Raw genomic sequence first — 21,456 nt, forward strand, 5'->3', positions numbered from 1 at the left:
GCTCAGAAACAATAGAAGGGTGAATTCCATCCGTTCACCGGGAGGGGAATCGACGGTAGGAGATAGTAAATTAGCTGAACATTTTCGGCAGTATTATGAGCACCTGTATTGCTCGGAGTACGCAGGGGATGGAACCGAGATTGACAACTTCCTGGTCTCCCTCCCGATTCCCAGCCTCTCACCCGATAAAGCAAGTACACTAGAACTCCCCGTAACCCGGGAGGAGATAATAGACACTATATCCTCTTTGAAGAGTGGAACAGCCCCAGGGGATGATGGGTTCACAGTCAAGTTTTACAAGACCTATCGGTCAACGCTAGCCCCGTTTATGGCTAAGATGTTTAACTCAGCACTTGATCAGGGCAGCCTCCCACCCTCGATGATGTCTGCACTGATAGTAGTACTCCCCAAAGAGGGGAAGGATCCTTCCCAGTGTCACTCATATCGCACAATATCCCTTCTTAACGTGGATGTTAAGATCCTATCTAAACTTTTAGCAAATAGACTGGCGAGCCTCTTCCCTCCCTAATACATGGAGATCAGGTAGGCTTCATTCCGGGACGCCAGGGTTCGGACAATATACGGAAGACCCTAGACCTCATGCACGAGGCTTCAAGGCAGGGGATGGAGGGCTACTTGCTGGCATTGGACTCTGAAAAGGCCTTCGACCATGTCGAATGGCCTTATATGGGTAGAGTTCTCCAGAAAATGGGCCAGGGGGATAACTTTTGTGGGTGGGTCTCAGCACTATATAATGATCCTACAGCAAGAGTTTTGGTCAATGGTGGCACATCGGAACCCCTGGCCTTATCTAGAGGAACCCGGCAGGGCTGCCCTCTTTCACCTCTTCTATATGCTCTGGCAATGGAGCCCCTGGCCATAGCGATTAGAGCGGACCAGGAAATCACAGGGATACGTTGTGGTGATTGCGACTTTAAACTTTCTCTGTTTGCAGACGATATCTTGGGCTACCTAACCAACCTCCAGGTTTCACTACCTAGACTGTTCGATCTTATAAATTACTATGGTGCCTTTTCGGGACTTAAGATAAACGCGTCCAAGTCTAGCATTATGCCTATGGGTCCTGGGGACCAAGATATTGGGGATCACCCCGAAATATTGGGAGTAAGAATAGAACGAGTGTCCACTGGGTATCTGGGTACCTGCATTCCTAGGAACCTTTCACTGCTATACCAGTGTAACTTCCCCGAAATTTTGGCCAAGATTAGCAGCGATCTCAAATGTTGGGCACCTCTTACACTCTCTTGGTTTGGGCGTATGGTTACAGTTAAAATGAACGTCTTGCCTCGCCTACTGTATCTCTTTGCAGCCCTCCCCATGGTGATCCCTGACGCCTTTTTCGAGGTTTTACAATCCCGAGTCCTTCAGTTTATATGGGACGGGAGGAGAGCAAGATTCAAGTTATCCACCTTGACCCTTCCGAAGTCTTATGGTGGATTCGGCCTTCCTGACTTTAGGCTATACTATAAAGCAGCTCAGCTCCGGGTGATGTTGGAACAGATGAGAGAAGATATGAGGACATATTGGCCATACATTGAAGATATCCACACCCACCCGAAAAAAGTCAGAGACCTGCTATGGGCCTCCCCTAAAGCCCTCCCCTCCCACCTCAGAACACACCCTACATTAGCGGTCCTATGGGTAGCCTGGAAACTGAATAAAGATAACAGAATGCTGTCATCCTGGCGGTCCCCTTTAACGTCATTGTGGGGCCCTCTGTCAATCTAGACACCAGAGGCTTCCGTGATACCCAAGCATGGTCAGACATGGGTTTGGAGAGGATTTCCCAACTCTCCTGCGAAGAGGGCTTCATAGACTACGACCAATTGAGTGAGGCACTGGACGACAAACCACCCTCGATCTTTAAAGAATCTGCGCTTGAAGGAAATTCTGACTCACCCTCGGTGGGCTGACAACCTTAAACGCCCCCTCACCCCCTTTGAAGATGTAATAGCTAAAAGTGTCTCTCGGAAGGGCTCCCTATCTAAGTTTTACAGTACACTGATAACGGCTAACTTGGAGGGTAGACAACCCTTTAAACAAATTTGGGAAGAAAGGCTGGGCATGACGCTGGATGCCCACACATGGAGGGCAATTTTTAAAACTATATTCACGGGTTCTCTGTATACTGCTGCCATGGAGCACAGCTTCAAGATTCTCCATTCCTGGCATCGCCCCCCGGCCACCCTGTCCAGAATGTTTGTAGAGGTATCCCCCTTCTGTCCTAGGTTATGTCTCCAAAGGGGCACATGGTTCCATATGTGGTGGGGATGTCCAGTCATTCAGGTGTACTGGTCGGAACTGCTCAGCTGGATTAAGGACATAGAGGGGTTCTGCCCATCCCTACTCCCCCTGGAAATCCTCCTGGGTACCCCCATGCCGGAGACAGAACAGAACGCATTCCCAAGTGTCATTGGGGCCATGTTGAGGGCGGGGAGGATAGCACTGGCCCAAAAGTGGAAAAGCGCTCTAGCACCATCCAAGGAGGAATGGCTTTGTAAATTAAGGTCGATTTTCACCTATGAAAAGCTTACAGCAGTGAAAAATGACAGTGTCGGAATTTACGCAGGAATGTACTGCGGTTCTCCTCCATGATGACTGCGTTTCAATGCGTCTGTAAAATATGCTTTATTACGTATCCTCTGTATCCATCTGAGCACTGGCCCCAAAGTTAGAGTTTGGCCCTCAGTTTGCTTTGAATCAAGCGGACCCCACAATGTCAAAAGTGCATAACAATGTATACAACAATGTTTGAATGTTCTCTCGGCAACTTCCATAACCTGCAAAACCTCAAGACTTGGTATGCTGCAAAGTTGGGGGGGGGTGGGGAGGGAGTGGGTAGGGGGGATGGGATTAAAAGATAATAATGTTGACATCTTTGTTTTCTTATTCTATGGCAGGCGGGGATTGCTGGTGCACCCTACCTTGTATGTACAATGTCAATAAAAAACATTTTTTTAAAAAAAAGTGCGCAGATAACCAGTCTGATGTCTTAGTCACTCCCAAGTGACCCGCTAAAGGAATTTGGTGAGCCAAATCCAAAAGGAACTTTCTGTGGCATTGGGCAATCACCAACCACCTGGTGCCCTCACCCTCAGAGTCTTTTGGCTCACTGTACAGGATGTATATAGTAATTAGGTAGAGTCCTGTTTTTTTTGTTGACAGAGGAACAATTCTCAATGGGAAAGTATAAAGAAAAGATTGGGTGCGAATGCACAGAGAATTGATTACTCCTCTCTACAGGAATCTAGGAGTAAAGAGATTGGAGTTTCTGTCACACGGATTTTAACATGTACATAACATTATACAGTGTTTTTTATACAACCACAGGTGGCTCCAACAACAGAAAAGGCATATGCAACATAAATTGCAAAAATAGTATAATTTTAATAATATAAATGTTTAAAATGGTGTATTCATACATCAATCCATCTTAGTGATACACAAAATATATATATATTAATGACATAAAAGAGGGGAAAGAAGAAAAGTGAGTTATACAGTGAACGCTACTTTTAACACAGGGAATTAGATAAGACGACTATCTTTAGACGTCTTTTGAGAAGTGGAGTGTTGACATTTTTCAGCCATAGAACGAATTGGACATTTTCTCAAGTATCCATTCAAGGATAGGTATTACGGCCATCTTCAGGACAACAGATTTCTTCATAAAGAATCTTCACATACAAGGTTAGCCCAGTGTTTGATGTAGATGGAACATCATTGATCTGAAGAAATGTATGAACAATTGATTAGCTAAAGAAGTTTAATCAGCTAATGGCTGATTCGAAAACCAATGTACTAAAGACTGTATTAATAGAATGCACTATACAGAAAAGATGTCGTTCAGACTTCTTTAGCTAATCAATTGTTCATACATTTCTTCAGATCAATGATGTTCCAAACACTGAGGTAACCTTGTATGTGAAGACTCCTTATTAAGAAATCTGTTGTCCTGAAGATGGCCGTAATACCCACCTCCTAGCCCATAGGGACCTAACTCTGAGGTGGCCAGGGCACAGCCATCGCCTTTGGATCCAGACCCTGGGGGTGGACCAGTGCGGGAGTATCACCTGGGTGAGGGCTCTTCGTGGAGTGGGGCTGAGACCGCCAATGGCGAGATGCAGTGTTCCTCCCTTTGTTGTACACCTAACCCATCCTATTGTTTAGGATTCTCTGATGTCCCAACTCCCCCCTTTCTACACTAACAATGGGGCGAGGAAGAGTGCGACTGAGAGTAACAAGACTAACTCTTATACATTGCAGTGCATATGTCCCTTTAATCGGGTCAGGCAAAGTCAGGAACTTGACTTTAAGTACTTACATCTGATACCAATTAGCTCTCTTCACACGGATAAAAGGCAGAACAGAGAGACACACTCTTAGCCAGGTGGAACAGAAGTACTTTGAAGTAAGGATAGCTGTGAAACCAGCGATACTGAGTAACGGAGTTGTCCAGCGAAAAGAAGTAGCCCACTCGAATGTCTCTGTGAAAGGTGAATTGTTTCTAGCGATAAAGTGAATGAACTGTAAAAACAAAGTGATCAAAATTAACCCCGAGAAAAAGGGATAGTGAAAAGCTGAACGTTGAACTTTGAGTCAAAGTGGTCTTGTGGAGGTCTGTAGAGAAAGCCACGCACATTCGAAAGTCTTCGACATCTGGAAACGGTCTGAGCCCGACTGAGGGAGACCCAAAGTGTAATAAGTTATGGGAAGGGAAACCACTAAAGGATATGAAATAAGTTTGGGGAAGGGAGTCCCCTGCAAGTATTGTTGAATGTTTGTTTTGAGGTCTGAGCCCGACTGAAGGGGACCGGCATGAACCTTTGTTGAACGTTGTTTGGAAGACTGAAAAGAGAAACTTTAACATGGAAGGCCAGGCGGGTCTCGATCCACGTTTTGAACTGCTACTGTGTTAAGGACCCGAGCCAGAGTGTGTCATCCTGCCTACAGGGACCGCCTTACTCTGTGCTGTCTAACGTGGGGAGGAGAGCTAACCCAGCCACATGTATTCTTTATAATTGAACACTGATTTTCCTTTCCATACATATCTCCTTCACACACTTATTTGTACAAGAGCTAGGGCAGGCATTAGGTTTTTGTTAGTATAGGCCATTTTGATTTGACAGACTCAACTAGGACTGTTCTTTTTACTATATGATGGTCGAGTCTACTCCCATCCTGGCTATAGGGCAAAGTAGGAGTTTTTCCAAACCCAGAAACTTAAATAAAGGTTTTTACAAATTGTACCTTTTATGGCAGTGTCGTACTTGTGATACCATGCCTCACCTACAGTCGTTTGACCTCGCCAGCTGAACTCTAATATCGCCAAGAGGCACTTACTCTTTCTTTCAAACCCACTGATGCACAAATCAGGCCCATCAATATACTGGCCTGGCTGCACCCACTGCCTGGTGACAGTAGTGACGCTAGCCGCAGTGTCTCGGAATGCAGGAGTTTTGTGTCCATTGATATACACATGTTGTAGATAGAGTTGAGTATTATTGGGAAGTGGGGTCTCTTCTGTCAACCCGGTACTGTTCTCACTGAGTGTAACATTCGGCCGATCCCTAGCCTAGTGGGAAGTCCTCCTCTAAGAGGTCCACACTAATGATGGCCTCTTCCGCGAGTCCAACATTCACTATGGCTTCCTTGGGTAAGCCCTTGCAAGCAGGATCCCCATCCTATGGCCCAGCTCCTTACACCCAAAACAACCTTTGGGTAGTGAGAATGCAGGTGTCCCAGTGTTAGGGGTGCCTGCGCTCTTATTTTTGGTGAGCACGGCTAAACTAGAGTTTTGGGATTTCCCTTTGTTGTTTTTGGGACCTGCGTTCAAATAGGATTGGGTTGGACCTTTGTCCTTCCCATCCTTGTTTACTTTTTTGGCTGCCGATTTCTCTTCCGGTTTGGGTGTGCTCGTCTGGGCCTTTTTTTGGATTTGAGTACTCACAAACCTGTCAGCAGCCTTTGCAAGCTCCCTAGGGTCTGTGATAGTCTTGTCTACAGGATGCTGGTGTAGGTCAACCTCACAATTTTTCAGCACATGCTCACACGCAATCAAATTGTACATCCCTTTAAATGTGTCAACTTTGTTAGCAGTCACCCACACGCTCAGATATTTCAACGACTTTAGTGACTGCAGCGTGACAACAGTCAATGGTGCAGACGGTTGCAGTTTGAGGGCTCGACTGCCTAGAAAAATCTCCTTAAAAGATGGACGCTGGTTGATGCTTGTTGGCGCACTCCTCCTAGCTTCTTCGCCGAGCTCATGTCGTCCTTTAAGGTGGATGGCCCAAAGCTGACGAGAGAGTTTGCAACCAATGGCCTGGTCCTTTGGTCAGACACTCTCTGGCACTTCCCACCTAGGAAGCTTGCTGGCAGAACCTAGCAGGGCATGCTGTGTGCTGGCTTGGTACCGGTTCTGGAGTTACTGGACGGGTCCTCTGAGGTCGGTATCTCTCTCTGTGCCCTGGGAGATGTTTAGGGGAGGAATATTGCTTCCCTCTTGGAAATCCTGGCCTTCCTTCACTGGCTGAAGCTGTAAGGCAGACTGTACCTTCAACCAGGGTCCAATGCTGCGTTCTTCTTTCCTGCTTCACACTTTCCTGCTTCACATGCCTTCAGATGATCTCCTCAGTGAGGGGCTCAACCCTCTTTTAAAGCCAAATGGTCCCCAGTGATTGGTGCAGGCTAAGCCCACCTCAATGAACCAATCCTGGGTCCCCACCAATAATCTTCTGTTATGCGTGAGGTCATAACCAGAGTGCTTTGCAACAGGAAAGGTAGGAGGTGACTAAGCCCATCTTCCTCTCTGTTGTGGATCAAAGGGTCTCTCTGGTTCATTGAGCTCTCTGTGACTCCTGATCAAAGTGCAGGTCTCCCTTGAAGTTTGTGGCGAGTACAGACTTTCTGTCTCCATCAAATCACATACTTCTTCCCTCTGAAAAGGGGTTCCCTGCAGGGGTTCCCTACTGTAAACAGTTGTCCCAGTCAGGACATCCACTGCCCTTCATACAAAGGGGCAGGAGCTACTTTCAAGTTGACACATTGCATATCAAAGAGGTGTTGAGGTTTCCTGTCCCCCTTTGTCTGTTCTGCGATCAAGCCTATCACAGGCCTGTTTCAATTAACTTTCATCAGTATTGATTGATTTTGTATTTGTAATGCGCATATCCACAAGGAACCAAGGCTAGAATTGCACCTGGGCGCAGATGAGATAGCAATGACGCCCAGAACGCCAGATTTATCTAGCACATTTACTCAAAGAGATAGGTCTTCAGCTTTTTCCTAAATTCGAGAAGGGATTCAATTTTCCAAAAATTATGGGGCAGGGCATTCCAGGCCCGGGCCCTGTACAGGAAAAGCGTCTATCACCCCAGGACACAAATCTTGATGGTGGAACCACCAGTAGGTGTTGTCCTGAGGATCATAGACACCGATATGGATGGTAAGAGGTTATTTTTTAAACAAAATATTTAGGGGCAGTCCCATGGAGGCATTTAAAAGTCAAATAAAGGGTCTTAAACAGAACCCTTTGCTCTATTGTTAACAAGATAAGGTTTCTCCGGAACTGAAAGATGGGTGACCGTCTGGGCAATGACAAAACTAGCCTAATGGCTGCATTTTGAGCAACCTGCAGACGTTGGATTTGACCCTTTGGAATTCCCATTAGTAGGGCATTGCAGTAATCTAATATGGAATTTACCAGTGCACCAACTACCAGTGGACGATCTTTGTATGATATCAGCAGTAGCAGGGGTTTTAGCAATTTAAGATTGTAATATACAGATTTTACAATTTCATTTACCTGCATATTGCAGCTTAGGTTTGCCTGCCGGATACATACAAGATTCTTTACCTTAGCTGCAAATGATGTTGAAACCTCAGAGTTCGGGACAGGACCGGTGCTGTGAAACGTTAGCCAATTTTGTCTTGGGTCCAAATAGAATAATCTCAGTTTTAGTTTTCAACTCTTGACCACTATTTGCTCCTAAATACATTAATTAATAAGTATTGTGCAATTAGAGGGGGGAGTTGTGCATGGCTTTTATTGACCTTGGTAAGGCCTTTGGTTCTATACCGAGGCATAAGTTATGGGAAAAACTAGCTGCACTAAAGATACCCGAGGGGCTCCTGAACTTATTAGAACTGTGTTACAAGGACACGTATGGGTTTGTGCAGACCTCCGGTTCTAGAAGGCTGTCGGGAGCATCTCCAACAAATGAGGGGGTATAGCAGGTTGCACGTTAGCCCCTCTGCTATTTATTCTGTTTCTTTCTGATTTTAATACTGGGGCAGTGGGACCTATGGACAATCCTCCCTCGTTGCATGGCAACCCCTTTGGGTCTCTCCTGTACGCTGATGTGTTTTTATCTGTGGTATTTCTGTTTTTTGTTGTCTTAATTGTTTATGGAGAAATCTGAATCAAATGAAGAAAGAAAAATGAATTACATTGACTCCCCATGGACACTATAGAATCACTATTGATTATTATTTTATGTTAGTCCCCATTCTTAATTCCTCTTGCACTTAATTGGGGAATGGAGGTGGCAGCACCTCATGCATATATGTGCAGGTGGAACTACCCCCTCCTTATAAGTTTAAAAAAACCAAGTTAATACCATTGCCATCTGTCCTTCCAGTAACTCCCATATTCATAAAGTTGTCCTTAGTGTAGTGGTCGATGCCACAGGCCCGCATTTCTTTGTATGCCTCTCCTCTCTGTGGTAATTATCAGCACAAGAGGACTTCCACAGCTCTGCTGAGAGTATGTTCCTGAATGTTCTGCTCAGTGGTAAACGCATTCAGACTCAGCTAGACAGAAAATGCTGGATGATTGGGCAGCTGAATTCAATGGTCATGTATTCATACTTTTGTATTAACTAATGATCAACACTAGAATGCTAACACTGTTGTTCATGTATGATTCTACTGTTGTTCATGTATGATTTTGAAGATCTTTTCTTTCATTTCAAGAATTTTTTAGATATCTCACTAGAGTCATTAAGGAAGCACTTTGTCATGTTTCCTTTGGAGATGACGTTTTCGCATCAAACAGGTGCTGGGAATTTGAACAAGAGTATCAAGGTAAGACAGTTCTGATATTCATATGTGTGTATGTAAATGAACATGTATACATCAGTGGTTGCCATATACCCCATGTTAAAATAATCATCATCTAGGCCACAGATAGAATGTGAAATAGCTTATCCATAAACCAAGAGGCTCTCGGGTACCCATGTATCAATAATGTCCACAATGAGTACATTTGAAACCTTGTATGGGTATAAATACAAGACGTTGAGGAGAACACTCCTGATCTCAATAAGATGCAACACGTTCTTACAGGAAACATTCCAGCAAAATAGGGCTGGTCATCAGTAAGAGCAGCAAACCAGCAGTGGATGCAGTGAAATTAGCTGGAAACAAATCCCAAAACATTCTTCCTTCACCAGTGCCCCTATATGGTGTCCTCTAATAAGGGGTTAAGAAAAGTGTCCTAACTGCAAGCATAACGCTCTGCCCTGTGGTAATTAGAATGGTGCATCCCTGTGGATTCTGCTCTGACGCATCAGTGGAATGCACAGTATTATACCTGTGTGTCTGCCCTGTGGCCACAGAGCAAATAGGTTAGTAGAATGGTTGCAGCACCATTAAAGCATTCTACATATTATGGGCCTATGACTGGCTGACGTTGGTAATTTCTGTCAATTCAAAGCCGGCTCCATGTCCCATCTAATCAGAATGATCCTAACTCTATGCCCACCCTGATTGGACAGAACATTACACACAGTGTGTTTGGATGGAATGTACAGTATTTTGTCAATTGTTTCTTGCTGGGAGCAGGATGTTTTCTGATTGGTTCAGTCTTGTTCCACTGCAGTAGGTGCAAAACGTAGAGGACAGAATGCCATTATGACTATGGGAAGGCTGGGAATGAAAATCGAGTCCGAATTCGACAATTACAAGAGACTACAGGCTATTTCAGTCATGATTGTTCTTGCTCATGTTTGGATCATGGCACAATATTAAATTACAATCATTCTATAAATAATCCAGATCCTCAACTGCTATATCTAAAAGAAAACTTAAAACAAAGCTTAAAACAAAGCCTTTAGTGGAGTGCATTGAAGATGTTCAGAGTTCGCCCCCCCTGAGGAGTGACGTAGGAAATGTATTAGGTAGAAAGACACGTGCATGCATTACTTTGTAATTTTATCAATTTGTTTATTTCTTTTTATGACTGAATATACATTGTGTGTCAAATGCCCAACCTAAATTAGAGCAGTTCTTATTTTAGTAAGTTTCATCTATGACTGCCAGGGTATTACTATATTAAAGAAACAAGTTACATCTGTTCTCCACAATCATTGCCAAGGTCAATTCAAAGGTCTGTTTATTCGTAGATTGAACCATGTAGCCACAAGTTAGGGGAGATCTCAGCAACGGAACAGTTTCATGGAAAACAATAACTGTCTGTGTGATGGTTCATCAATTGATTCCAATATCACTCTCAGTTGTTAGTGACACAACATCCACGAATAAAAAAACAGAAAGTCAACCCATGATTCCTACTGCTAGGTGCTCCCATGGCACTCCAAAAGTAAACCTTTACTTAAAATCAATTTACAGTGACAGTTATTCTGTAAGGACGTACAAAATAAATACATAGGTTTTGGGACCATGCAACTAGACCATTACAGTAAGTGGGACTGTGCTTACAAGAGAACATGTTTATTTCTGAAGCAATTAATTCATAGGTACAACAAGTACATTTTGGTTCTCCAAAAGGAGAGAACAGACTGAGGGCTGAGGGCTTGAAGAAAGGAGGGAGAAAATGTAATAAGGGAGTGAAATACAGCAAGGGAAGGTGCGTAATGTTGACTTCATAATATTGGGGTTAGAAGAAAGAAGGAATGGTAATTGGTCTTGACCCAGTGGCACTGCAGGCCAGCGTGGTTGCACTCCATTAGCGGGAGAATCCCCCCGGACTGCTGGCGGGCATGTGGGAGACCGGGCGACTGGGCCCATATCTGGTGGAACTGCCCAAAACCTTTGGAATACAGGGTAGTGGTCAATGACAATATGAAGAAAGTGTTTGGCAATCAGATCAAGGGAGGCATAAAGCATATTGGGTCTGGGAGACTTTGCAAATAAGGCCTCGCTGAAGCCTCAGAGGAAGGCCTATGCAATATTAACCGTGGCAGCACTCTTGTTGATAGCGCAGCCCTGGAAAGCAAAGGATGCCCTGAATCAACATTACTGGTATGCCAAAGTGTGGGCTCACTATGTAAAAATCGAGGATGAAAAACCTTGATTGCAGAAGAAAGGTGACAATTTAATTGAATCCTTAAATACATTATTGTAGCAAAACTCTGCCAACCACAGACGATCCACCCAACAGTTATTCGATGAAAGGAAATTCAGCAAAATAAAACTAGTTCTTGATTCACTCTTTCGGTGAGACCATTGGTCTGGGGGTGATAAGCAGAGGATAAGCTGACTTCCATTCCGAGCTCTTTGCAAAAAGCAGTCCAAAACTTTGATACAAATTGTGACCCTCTATCTGAAATTATATGAGTTGGCAATCCGTGTAACTTCATAATTTCCTGCAAAAATGATCTTGCTAAACTTGAAGCCGAAGCCTTCCCCTTCATTGGTATAAAATGCCCAGCCTTAGACAGATGATCCACGACTACTAAAATCGAGGTACACCCTTGATCAGGTGGTAAATCAACAATGAAATCCAGTGGCACTGTATGCCAAGGTCGAGGTGGTACCGGTAAAGGTAGTAAAAAACCTGCCGGTTTTCCATGTTGGCCTTTAGCTCGAGCACACACTTTGCAGGTCTTAACAAAATTGAGCATGTAAGTTCTCATTTTAGGCCACCAAAAATGCCTTTGAGCCAACTCCAATGTATTTCTATAATCTGGATGCCCAGCCAAACAGGTTTCATGGCATTCTTTTAGAGCTTCTTCTCTTAACTCCTCAATTGGCAGATAAAGGCGATCATCCATCTTGGGTAAACCTTCAAAAACACGTCAAACCGGATCTTCTCTTACCCAATCTAACATCTGTTCCTGATTCATAAGTAATTTTAGCTTAGCTCCAAAATCCAACCTTTCACTTGAGATAGCTCAAGATAAATGTTCCTCAGAAATCAATGGTGCAGATTTATCCTCTAAATTCTTCAAACTCCTATTGACGTGATAAAGCATCTGCCTTTCAGTTTTGTCTTCCTGGCTTAAATGTATTAACATAATCAAATTCCGAAAAAATAAAGACCACAGCAATTGTCTTGGAGTAAGTGTCTTTGCTGACTTCAAAAACAATAAATTGCGATGATCTGTTAGAACGGTAACACTATGCCGTGCCCCTAAAAGATAGTGCCTCCATTCCTGAAAGGAAGCCTTTATGGCCAACAATTCTGGGTCAGTAATAGTGTAATTAATCTCAGCAGGAGCCAACTTCTTGGAGAAGAGCACCACTGGATAAAGTTGACCTGTCTCCTGATGTCGCTGAGACAATACTGCGCCGACTGCCAAATTTGACGCATCTGCCTCAAGGAAAAAAGCTTGCCCAGGGTCAGGATGAATCAGAATAGTTCCTGAAACAAAACTCTTCTTCAGTTCTTGAAATAACTGGTCAGCCTCCTCTGACCATTGAAACTTAACTCCTTTCTTAAGTAATCGAGTAATCGGTTAAACTTTCAACAAAAAAACCTTTATGAATTGCCGATAAAAATTGGCAAATCCTAAAAAACTTTGAACCTCTTTGATGCAATTAGGAGAAGGCCAATTTTCTACTGCCTGCACCTTTCGAGTGTCCATTTCCAGACCTCGGGGTGAGATCACAAACTCACAAGATCATAAATTGTTTTCAAACAACTTTACTAAAACCTTTTTTACATGCTCCTGATGTTGGACCTCATCCATTAAGTAGATTAAAATGTCATCCATATGGACAATTACGAATACATCCAAATATTCGTGCTAGACTTCATTAATGAACAACTGGAAAGCTGCTGGTGCATTACACAAACCGAACGGCATCACCAAGTATTCAAACAGTCCAAATTTTGTTTTGAATGTCATCTTCCATTCGTATCCCTCCCACACTCGAATCAAATGGTATGCCCCACGCAGATCCAACTTGGTAAAAATCTTTGAACCCTGAATTTGACTGAGCATTGCAGAAATTAGAGGAAGAGGATAGCAACCTTTGATAGTGATACGGTTGAGTGTGCGAAAATCTATACCAGTTCTAAGGGTTTTATCTTTCTTTGGGACAAAAAACAGGGGCGAGGCTGCAGGAGACTGAAATGCTCGAATAAACTCCTTAGCTAGATTATCCTCCAAGTAACTTTTTAAATGTTCATTTTCTTTTTCGGTAAGAGCATATATCCTGCTGCAAGGGATTGTAGCTCCGACTTCAAGATCAATCTTACAGTCGTAAGGCCTATGTGGTGGGAGTTCACCTGCTTCCCTCTCATTAAAAACGCTCCAAAATTCCTTGTAACAACTCGGCAACTCGCCCGTAGCTGCTCCTCTGGTGATACCCCTGGAACCACCCTCCGCTATCCACAATGCTTCATTTCCTTCGCTGCTTTCTAAAGGAGACTTCTCATGTCGGAGCTTCCCACCAAGACAGTGTAAGGTACAAAAATGTTATTCAAAATGTATTCCTTGATTTTCCCAGTCTACATAGGGGTTGTGTAGTGTGAGCCATGGCATTCCTAAAATCAGTGACAATTGTGGTGCATCAATTAACTCCCACACTAATTCTTCCTCATGTCCACCCTCAATTTCCATCCAAAGGGGAACCGTTTCATGAGTGATTGCTCCTGAAGAGAGTTGCGAGCCATCAACTGCCCTAACTTGTTCAGGAATAGCCTTTTTTACAACCAGAATTCCCAAAGCCTTGGCCAAACCCCAATCCATAAAAAGTTCTGTGGCCCCAGAACCTAAAATCACTGGACCGCATCCTTTTATTTTTCCTGCCAAGCATAAGGATACGTTCAAGGTAAGATGAGGGACTGCTGATTGTATTTGCCACCTTCTGGGAATTCGGAACGGACATGAGGATTCTACGTTTTATCTTAGGACAATCCTTCAACAAATGCCCTGCTCTTCCACAATACATACAGAGTCCTTCTCTCACCCTCTTCTCCTGCTCTTCCTTAGACAAAGGACCCCTGGGTTTATATAAGATTTCCTTATTCTCTTCAGAAGGTCTAAACTCTTTCTCAACTCTGAAATTCTGTCTAACATCTGCGCTACTCCTCCTACGTTCTCCTTTACGTTAACTAAGACGAAAATCTATTTGCAATACAAGAGCTATCAGGTCCTCACACGAACCTGGTCTAGCCACCACTGAGGACAGACCATCCTTTAACTCATCCTTCAAACCTCGATAGAATAATGTTGCCCTTTTTTCCACTGGCCATTTAGTCTCCAAAACGAATGTTTTAAATTGTGTTATATAACCAATTAATTCCTTTCTTCCCTGTTTTAATTCCAACAACTCTTCGTCTACCTCCTGAGATATCTGTCGCCTGTCAAACATCTTTCCAAACTCTTTAAAAAATTCATTAAAATCACTAAGAAGTCGACTCATTTGGCTAACCAACAACACTGCCCAAGAGGCTGCATCACCAATAAGATATGAGAGGATGAAAGCTACCTTAGAAGCTCCAGAAGGGAATACCTCTGGACGACACAAAAAATGTAATTGGCACTGAGTAACAAAAACAGAAAACCTTTTTGGGTCCTCCCCCGTAAAATTCAGGAACGGATAAGGGAATTGGGTAATGACATTCTCTGCCTCTAAATTGCTTAAGTGTCTATAATTCCTCCAGCCCCTCCTCCTGAGGTAAATCCGGAAGGTCTAAATCATCAAACTTGTCTGTTGATAGCAGAATTGCCTGAGCCTGCATTTCCTTCATCCGGTTCCCCAAACTTTCCACTTTCTCACCTAAAACTACATTTTCACTTGTGACTGCCCTTAATTCCTGCCATAACTCTACCAGAACCTGACTCAACACACTCAGCGAGAAACCTGTGGGGTCCATTGTAGCTTGGACGGGAAAGATCAACTTGAGCCTTTCATTCTGTCCAGACCGCTGTGTGTAATTCTTCTGTGGAAGCTGCTGAACCCCACAGTCCCTCGCTGACTGCTCTGTCTCCTACTGATGTTTAAATTTCCAGTAAAACTTAGGTCAGCCTGGAGAAAAGGGAAATGGGTAAAATAACAAAAACACAGTTGTTCTTCTTGCTTCACAGCCGGGCTCCCTATACAACAAGTAAAATGTGTTAATGCACGTCTATTTTCCAACACCTACACAAAACCACCCTTTCTTCCTTCTTTTCCCAATTACCTGTGAGTCCTCTGCAAAGGCTTAGCTGATTAAAAATGAAGAAATAAATGTCACTCTTTACCTACTATGCAGTATTTGAGCACATCACAAACGATGAAACAAAAAATTAGCAACTCTCAAATCGCTGCACTCCCACCAGTAAAGTATTGTAGTTGCAGCAATTCCTAATTCTTCATAACTCTGGTCCAAGAAGCTTCCCAACTGCAGGCCTCAACAGAGCAGAAACAAAACTTGACTTCCTAAAAGGACAATTCAGATGAAAGGCAGTTGGGAAAAGGTGTTCACCTCCAACCTGTCCTCAACTTTCCATAGTAGAATGTTACTGAGCGAAAGCACCATCTTGCACTGGGTTACAGCCCAATCCTCTATCTTGTGAGCTGCCAGCAACAGATCTCTGAAAAAGGTGGTTAAGGAAAGTGGTGTGTATTTTATTTTCTTCCCAACCCCCTGCAAATGTCTTTACACAATTAAGTCTGTGCGAACTCCTACCCACACAAGACCTTGAACCCAGTCTTCCTCGAACCCTGACACTGGTATGCCAAAGTGTGGCACTTCGGAGCTCTAGAATGGCTGACCTACTCGTTCCACAGGGACGGCCCCAAGTTCTCAGCTGAGTGGAGGATGGTCCTCGCCTTCCTGCACAATGACTACTGCAAGGCGTACTGCCTGCATAAACTGTGCATCTTGGGAATTAACTGACACACCCACCTTAACTAGTTGGCCGTACACACTTGGAAGCCCATCTGTACCTGGGGGTAAGCAGTAGCGGGGATGGGAGGGGTGGTGGGGGTGAAGAGAGGAGGTTTGGGGGGTGATTTCACAGTTTTATTTGAAAATGCCAATAAACAAACGTTAAACAAAAAGAAGAAAGAAGTAGCCCAAACGGGACTGTGCATACGGCGGACAAGGCATGGAAAGAAGAAATTGAGGGCAAGAACAAAAAGAGCAAGCAGGAGGGCGATGGTGGATAAAAGAGAGCAGGTATGGAGGAGCAAGAGCATGGGCACACTTGAAAATGATACAACGAAAAATCAAATCTGAAGAAGAGCAGGAAAGGGGAGCTTGTGATACCGAGCACATTTGAGAATGTGGGGGTATTTGAAACAGAAGACTAACATCTGTGTTAAACAAAATACTGTGGATGAAACGCATAGGGACGGAGACTTAAGAGAAGGGATGAACAGTGGTCAGAGGTGAGAATGAGAAAGTTAATGAGCTGAAGCGAAGCAAAGGATACATCTTAAGAATATTGAAGAGTAGAAAACAATGGGTGGGACCCAGAGAGAGATATGCATTCAAAAAGAAAGGGAAGAGTCAAATGTGCAACATAGGGGGAGTGGAAGGCAGATGGGGGGAGGCAGGAGGAAGGAGGATGGAAAGAATTTCAATATTAGATGGTTTTTGATGAAGTGCGTGTGAGAGCATGCAGATTCAGGCAGTAGAAAGATAGCTAGCGACATAAAAGTGAATTTTATCAGAGAAAAAGAGAAAGAAAGATATTTGAATCACCAGTTTGACGGTGCCAACCTAAGCCAAAAGACTGTATACTAGAAGGAAAAAAAAGGTGGTATAGGAAGAGAACAAATGTGGACTAGGAACAGACCCCTGTTAACAGCAGAGAGGGCATGACAGGTATAGAATAGGTACACTGTGTGGGGGCGGGGAGGGAAAGAGTGTAAAAAAGGCAATGTCAGTGATGACACGAAATTAACAGGAAGGATAGCGGGATCATGGCAGATAGGTCGAGTAGCATGTTATGCTATGTTGATTTATACCGCGCACCGCTACCACCCACGCGCACTCTCCAGAATGAGCAAAGAAGAAAGCGTAGAGGGGTGCCGAAGTAAGAGAGTTACTGACACGAAGAAGAGCAGTGTACGAAATCAGGATAGTGAGGGGGAGTTATGTGCGAGCCACACGTCACAGCAGTTTAAGGAGAGGTAGAGGCGAGCAGGGTGAAAATGAAATGCAGAGTTGACTGGTTAAAATTGTATTTTATGCCTGAAAGGCGAGCCATCTATACAGAGGGACTTAGTAGATCCTGTCAAATGAAACTTTGTTAGGACTCCTTGGATGCCAGTGACCTCTGCTCTGCGGGTAAGTCAGGAGGGAGTTGTGGGTTTCATTGCTGATGTTGTCTTTGTCCACACTCTCATAATGTATTGTCGTGTATGCTTATTGCGACATCCGCCTGCCAGCTGTTAGGATTTCTTCCATTTCTAAACATTATACCAGCTGACACCTCCGAGGAAGCAGCTCCCTGCTGCTGCTGTAGATGGAGTCTTCTGCAGTATTCACGCCCTTGTTCTTCCCGTTCAAGGTTTTGCTGCAGCCTGTCCAACGAATGGACGAAGTGACAGACTGCCTGCAGACCTATCTCCAGCACTACAACGAGGAACTGGGCCATCAGAAGCTGCAGATCGACTTGTCGGAAAATATTGTGGAGCAGATAATCCGCATCTATAGAGTGCTGGCCTGTGCGCACAGGTGAGACCCTGCCGAAGGTATGCACGGACAAATCACCGTGATTACAGACTCCTCTGTTGAGCTCTAAAGAGAGTGAGACATGCTCCAGTAGTAGTGTTCACTTAATCCCAGGTGGTCCTGCTTTACGAATATTTCATCAGCAATGACAAATGCTTACACTAAACCATTTTCTGGGTTGGAACAGTCCAAATGGAGAAAATCCACAAGCTTTCACCAGTACAGAGCAGATTTGGACAGCATTTGCCCTGGGGCAAAGAAAGACTCCGTGGAAAAATGCATTGACCAAATAGATGTTGCACCAGAGTCATTTTTGCGCAATGAAAATGCTGTGTAAAATTGCACCTGTTCCAAGTTACTTTAATATGGCCCAGTGTTTCACATACACAACGGAGGTTCGTTTGGCGATCCTATATATATTATCAATGCAAAAATAAGGCAACTCAGTTTCTGAATATGTCTGCATCTGCATCAGGTGCTGGTCCACACCACCCATGAAATGTACCTAGTATGAGTTTAGGGACTGCACAGTGTTTTCCTTGGATGTAGTTGGGTGTGTTGGTTACTCAAGTGCAGGCGCAGCAGAGAGTGACAGTTACACCCGCCACTCACTACGAGTATAAGCGTGAGCCTCTCAGCTTTGTGGAGGAGCTGAGTGTCTTCGTCCAGAGTACGTTGTTTTGGTTTCAGACTGGTTCTCATGGTGACATGTTTCCTGGGGGGATAACTTTCTAAACATGTCTGAAGGGATTTCAGTGTCAGGTAAATATTTTTCAGCGACAACCTTTCCTCCAATATTTGAGACACAGCAGTGGACTTTTCAGAATATTATGAACAGGTGTGTAAGGTGGGGTTAGAACCGGCTTAAATCTCCTCTAGGCACCAGTGAGAGACAGCATAAAATGACAATTTTGGAATATCAGTAACGTATTATAGAGAATTTCAAAATGTTCATACTCTATGATGCATTAATTGATGATATGTGACCGTGTGTGCGCCTTCCCTGCTATTATAGACTTGGCATGTGTGGCATGCGTGTGCTCATTTCCTTTTGCTTTCCCCATCAGCGGGAATCTCCTGTTGGTTGGCTCCGTGGGATCTCACCTTCGCACTTTGGTCAAGCTTTCCCTCTATGTAGCCGATGTCCCTCTTCACCCAGTGGATACCTCAGGACACCACAACTTCATCAACAGCCTTAAATCTGCCATCCAGATGTCTGCCGTGGAAGGGAACGCTACCGCCATTTTGTTGACGGTAAGTTCTGGGGCCATTTATCTTTCACGTAAAACAGACCAAGGAACCAAGTGTTATAACACCATTATCAATCGTTATAAAAGATAAAGATACCCTCTCATGTTTTGGACGTGCATTGTAAGGTCAGAAGCAAAGTCACTTTTTGATTGGTCTCAGATATAGCAGCACTGTCTAATGACTTTTTAATTGCTTGGCGATACATCTTGCTCGAGGCGGTGATGTTAGTTTGCTTCCAGAACAGCATCTGCTATGCAAAGGCAGCTTTCAAAAATACTTTAAGTGGCACATAAAGGGCAGCAAAACATAGAAATGGGGATATACATAAGTCACCAGGGAAAGACTATAAGTGTGTTAATTCGCTGCCCTTTTCACTAGTCAGTGTGTCCTCATCTCCCTTCCTGTTCATACATTTCTTCCTTTTTCATCAGTCTTGGGAGGGGGGCAACGCGCTCGCCTTGGATGCAAGACGACAAGAAGCAACACAGGTTCAATCCCCTGGTCCGCGCTTAGAAAACTCTGGGTATTAAGTGCATTATAAATAACCAATTATCTTATAATAAATTAATCAATCAGTGGCATGGTACTCCCTCAATATTAATTTTGCATCAAGGCCTCGCAGGCACTTTCATTAGCATCAAGATCTTCTTTCACCGCCAATCCCATTGCTTCCCTGTCCCTTCTGTCATTGCTATCACAACCCCCTTCATGGGATCTGAGTGGCACCCCATCCCTTAGCACAAGTTGGTCTCTGCGCCACTTCCATTAGTGCCGTAGGGTGCAGTCCATTACAGCACTGCCGTCTTCTAATCCTGAAGAAGCGTTTCACTCGCCTCCATCTATTTATTTCATCTTTCGTTAGTAGCGGCTGGTAGTTCCTACGGTCTCTCGTTCAATTGGTGCAGTAGGGTTTTCTTCCTTTTCCTTTATTTGGTGAAAAGGCTGAACCTTACTCCCCGTCCCTTTAAAGTAGGAGGCTGATGCCTCTCTATCCTACCTGTTACTACTACAGAAGATCCTTCTACCACTGAGGACTGTTTCCATTAAGGGAAGCAGGCAAGCCTGTGGTGATTTCTAGAGATACTTATGAATGCAAGACCGTGCTGTGGGTGGGTTCTGTGACAAGTTGCTTGGTGTCCATGGTGCCAGGTAGTGTGTTTTTGTTTGGCGTCGTGGTGTCAGTTGTGTTGCTGTCGGATTCTGTTGTGGCGAGCTCTGCCATTTCATTCAGAAAGGTCTTGTTGGTTAGTGGTGGTCGTCACATCAGGTGCAAGACAGCTGTCTGAGCACGGGGGAGTGTGAAGTGGCAGGAGAGGATTTCTGTGGGTGCGGGTGTCACAGGCTCCTGGAGGGTGCATGTCCATGACGCCTTGTGGATTATTGAAGCTGAGACATCTTCACTGGAGGTCAGAAGGAGCAGACCATTTTTTTTTTTACAAAACTTAAGTAACACATGTCATAATATTACATAGTGCACTTCTGAGGCCCTGAGTCTGCTACCGGATGTTGTTGACAAGCACAATCTGATCATATCACTTAATTCTGTAATACATTAGTTGGTCACTCTAGTGCATAGAATGTGTACATTTACTATTACACAGGTCATGTGGTGGTTTCACCTTTCTTTTTTTTTAAATCTCTTTATTAGATTTTCAGCAATTCATAACAACGTCACATAGATCCAATAAAATATTGCAATAAGCATTCACTAACCAAAGTTTCCGAACATCTCACATCGTATACTTCATTAACATAACCGCTCTATGTGAAACATAAAATAATAAAGCATTACCAAAGGTACTCACTAACCCACACCAAAACATCACAAAAGACCACATGAACAAATAAGAGAAAGACAAAAAAAGGAAGAAAAAAAGAAAAGAAAAAAGGGTTTCACCTTTCATCACGTGCAATAACCAAAATTAAAATACATAGTGATACATTTGAGTTCCAGGGAGGGTCAGGGCATAGTTCGCCGTGTTAAGCACTTGTTACTAAGATCTGTGTGCATATGCCAGATCACAGTCACAAATTCAGGCAATGACCACTCAGCCTTCTCTCCCTCTCCCTCTCTCCTGCTCCCTCTCCCTCTCTCCCTATCTCTCTCTTTCTCTCTCTCTCTCTCTCTCTCTCTCTCTCTCTCTCCCCCTCTCCCTCTCTCTCTCTCTCCCCTTTTCCCTCTCCCTCTCCCTCTCTCTCTCTTACTCTCTCTCTCTCTCTCTCTCTCTCTCTCTCTCTCTCGCTCTCTCTCTCTCTCTCAGGTTGATATACTTCAGTGTGTATGCATTTTGGTGACAGTGAAACTCATTGTTATACTCATTGTT

The 21,456-nt window shown here is 44.0% G+C and overlaps 1 protein-coding gene across 1 annotated transcript in view; it reads left to right on the forward strand.

Annotated features, from left to right (window-relative positions):
* The window catches only part of LOC138452855 (uncharacterized), a 1,928,742-nt gene that overhangs the window by 1,350,817 nt on the left and 556,469 nt on the right, over positions 1-21,456 (forward strand). The window contains exons 67-69 of the mRNA XM_069605205.1: positions 8,998-9,108; positions 17,718-17,884; positions 18,949-19,135. Coding sequence (XP_069461306.1) covers positions 8,998-9,108; positions 17,718-17,884; positions 18,949-19,135 — 465 coding nt within the window. The remainder of the gene's footprint in view (positions 1-8,997; positions 9,109-17,717; positions 17,885-18,948; positions 19,136-21,456) is intronic.

Source organism: Ambystoma mexicanum, chromosome 4p (genome assembly GCF_040938575.1).
Source record: "Ambystoma mexicanum isolate Mex_15411 chromosome 4p, UKY_AmexF1_1, whole genome shotgun sequence".
NCBI lineage: Eukaryota > Metazoa > Chordata > Amphibia > Caudata > Ambystomatidae > Ambystoma > Ambystoma mexicanum.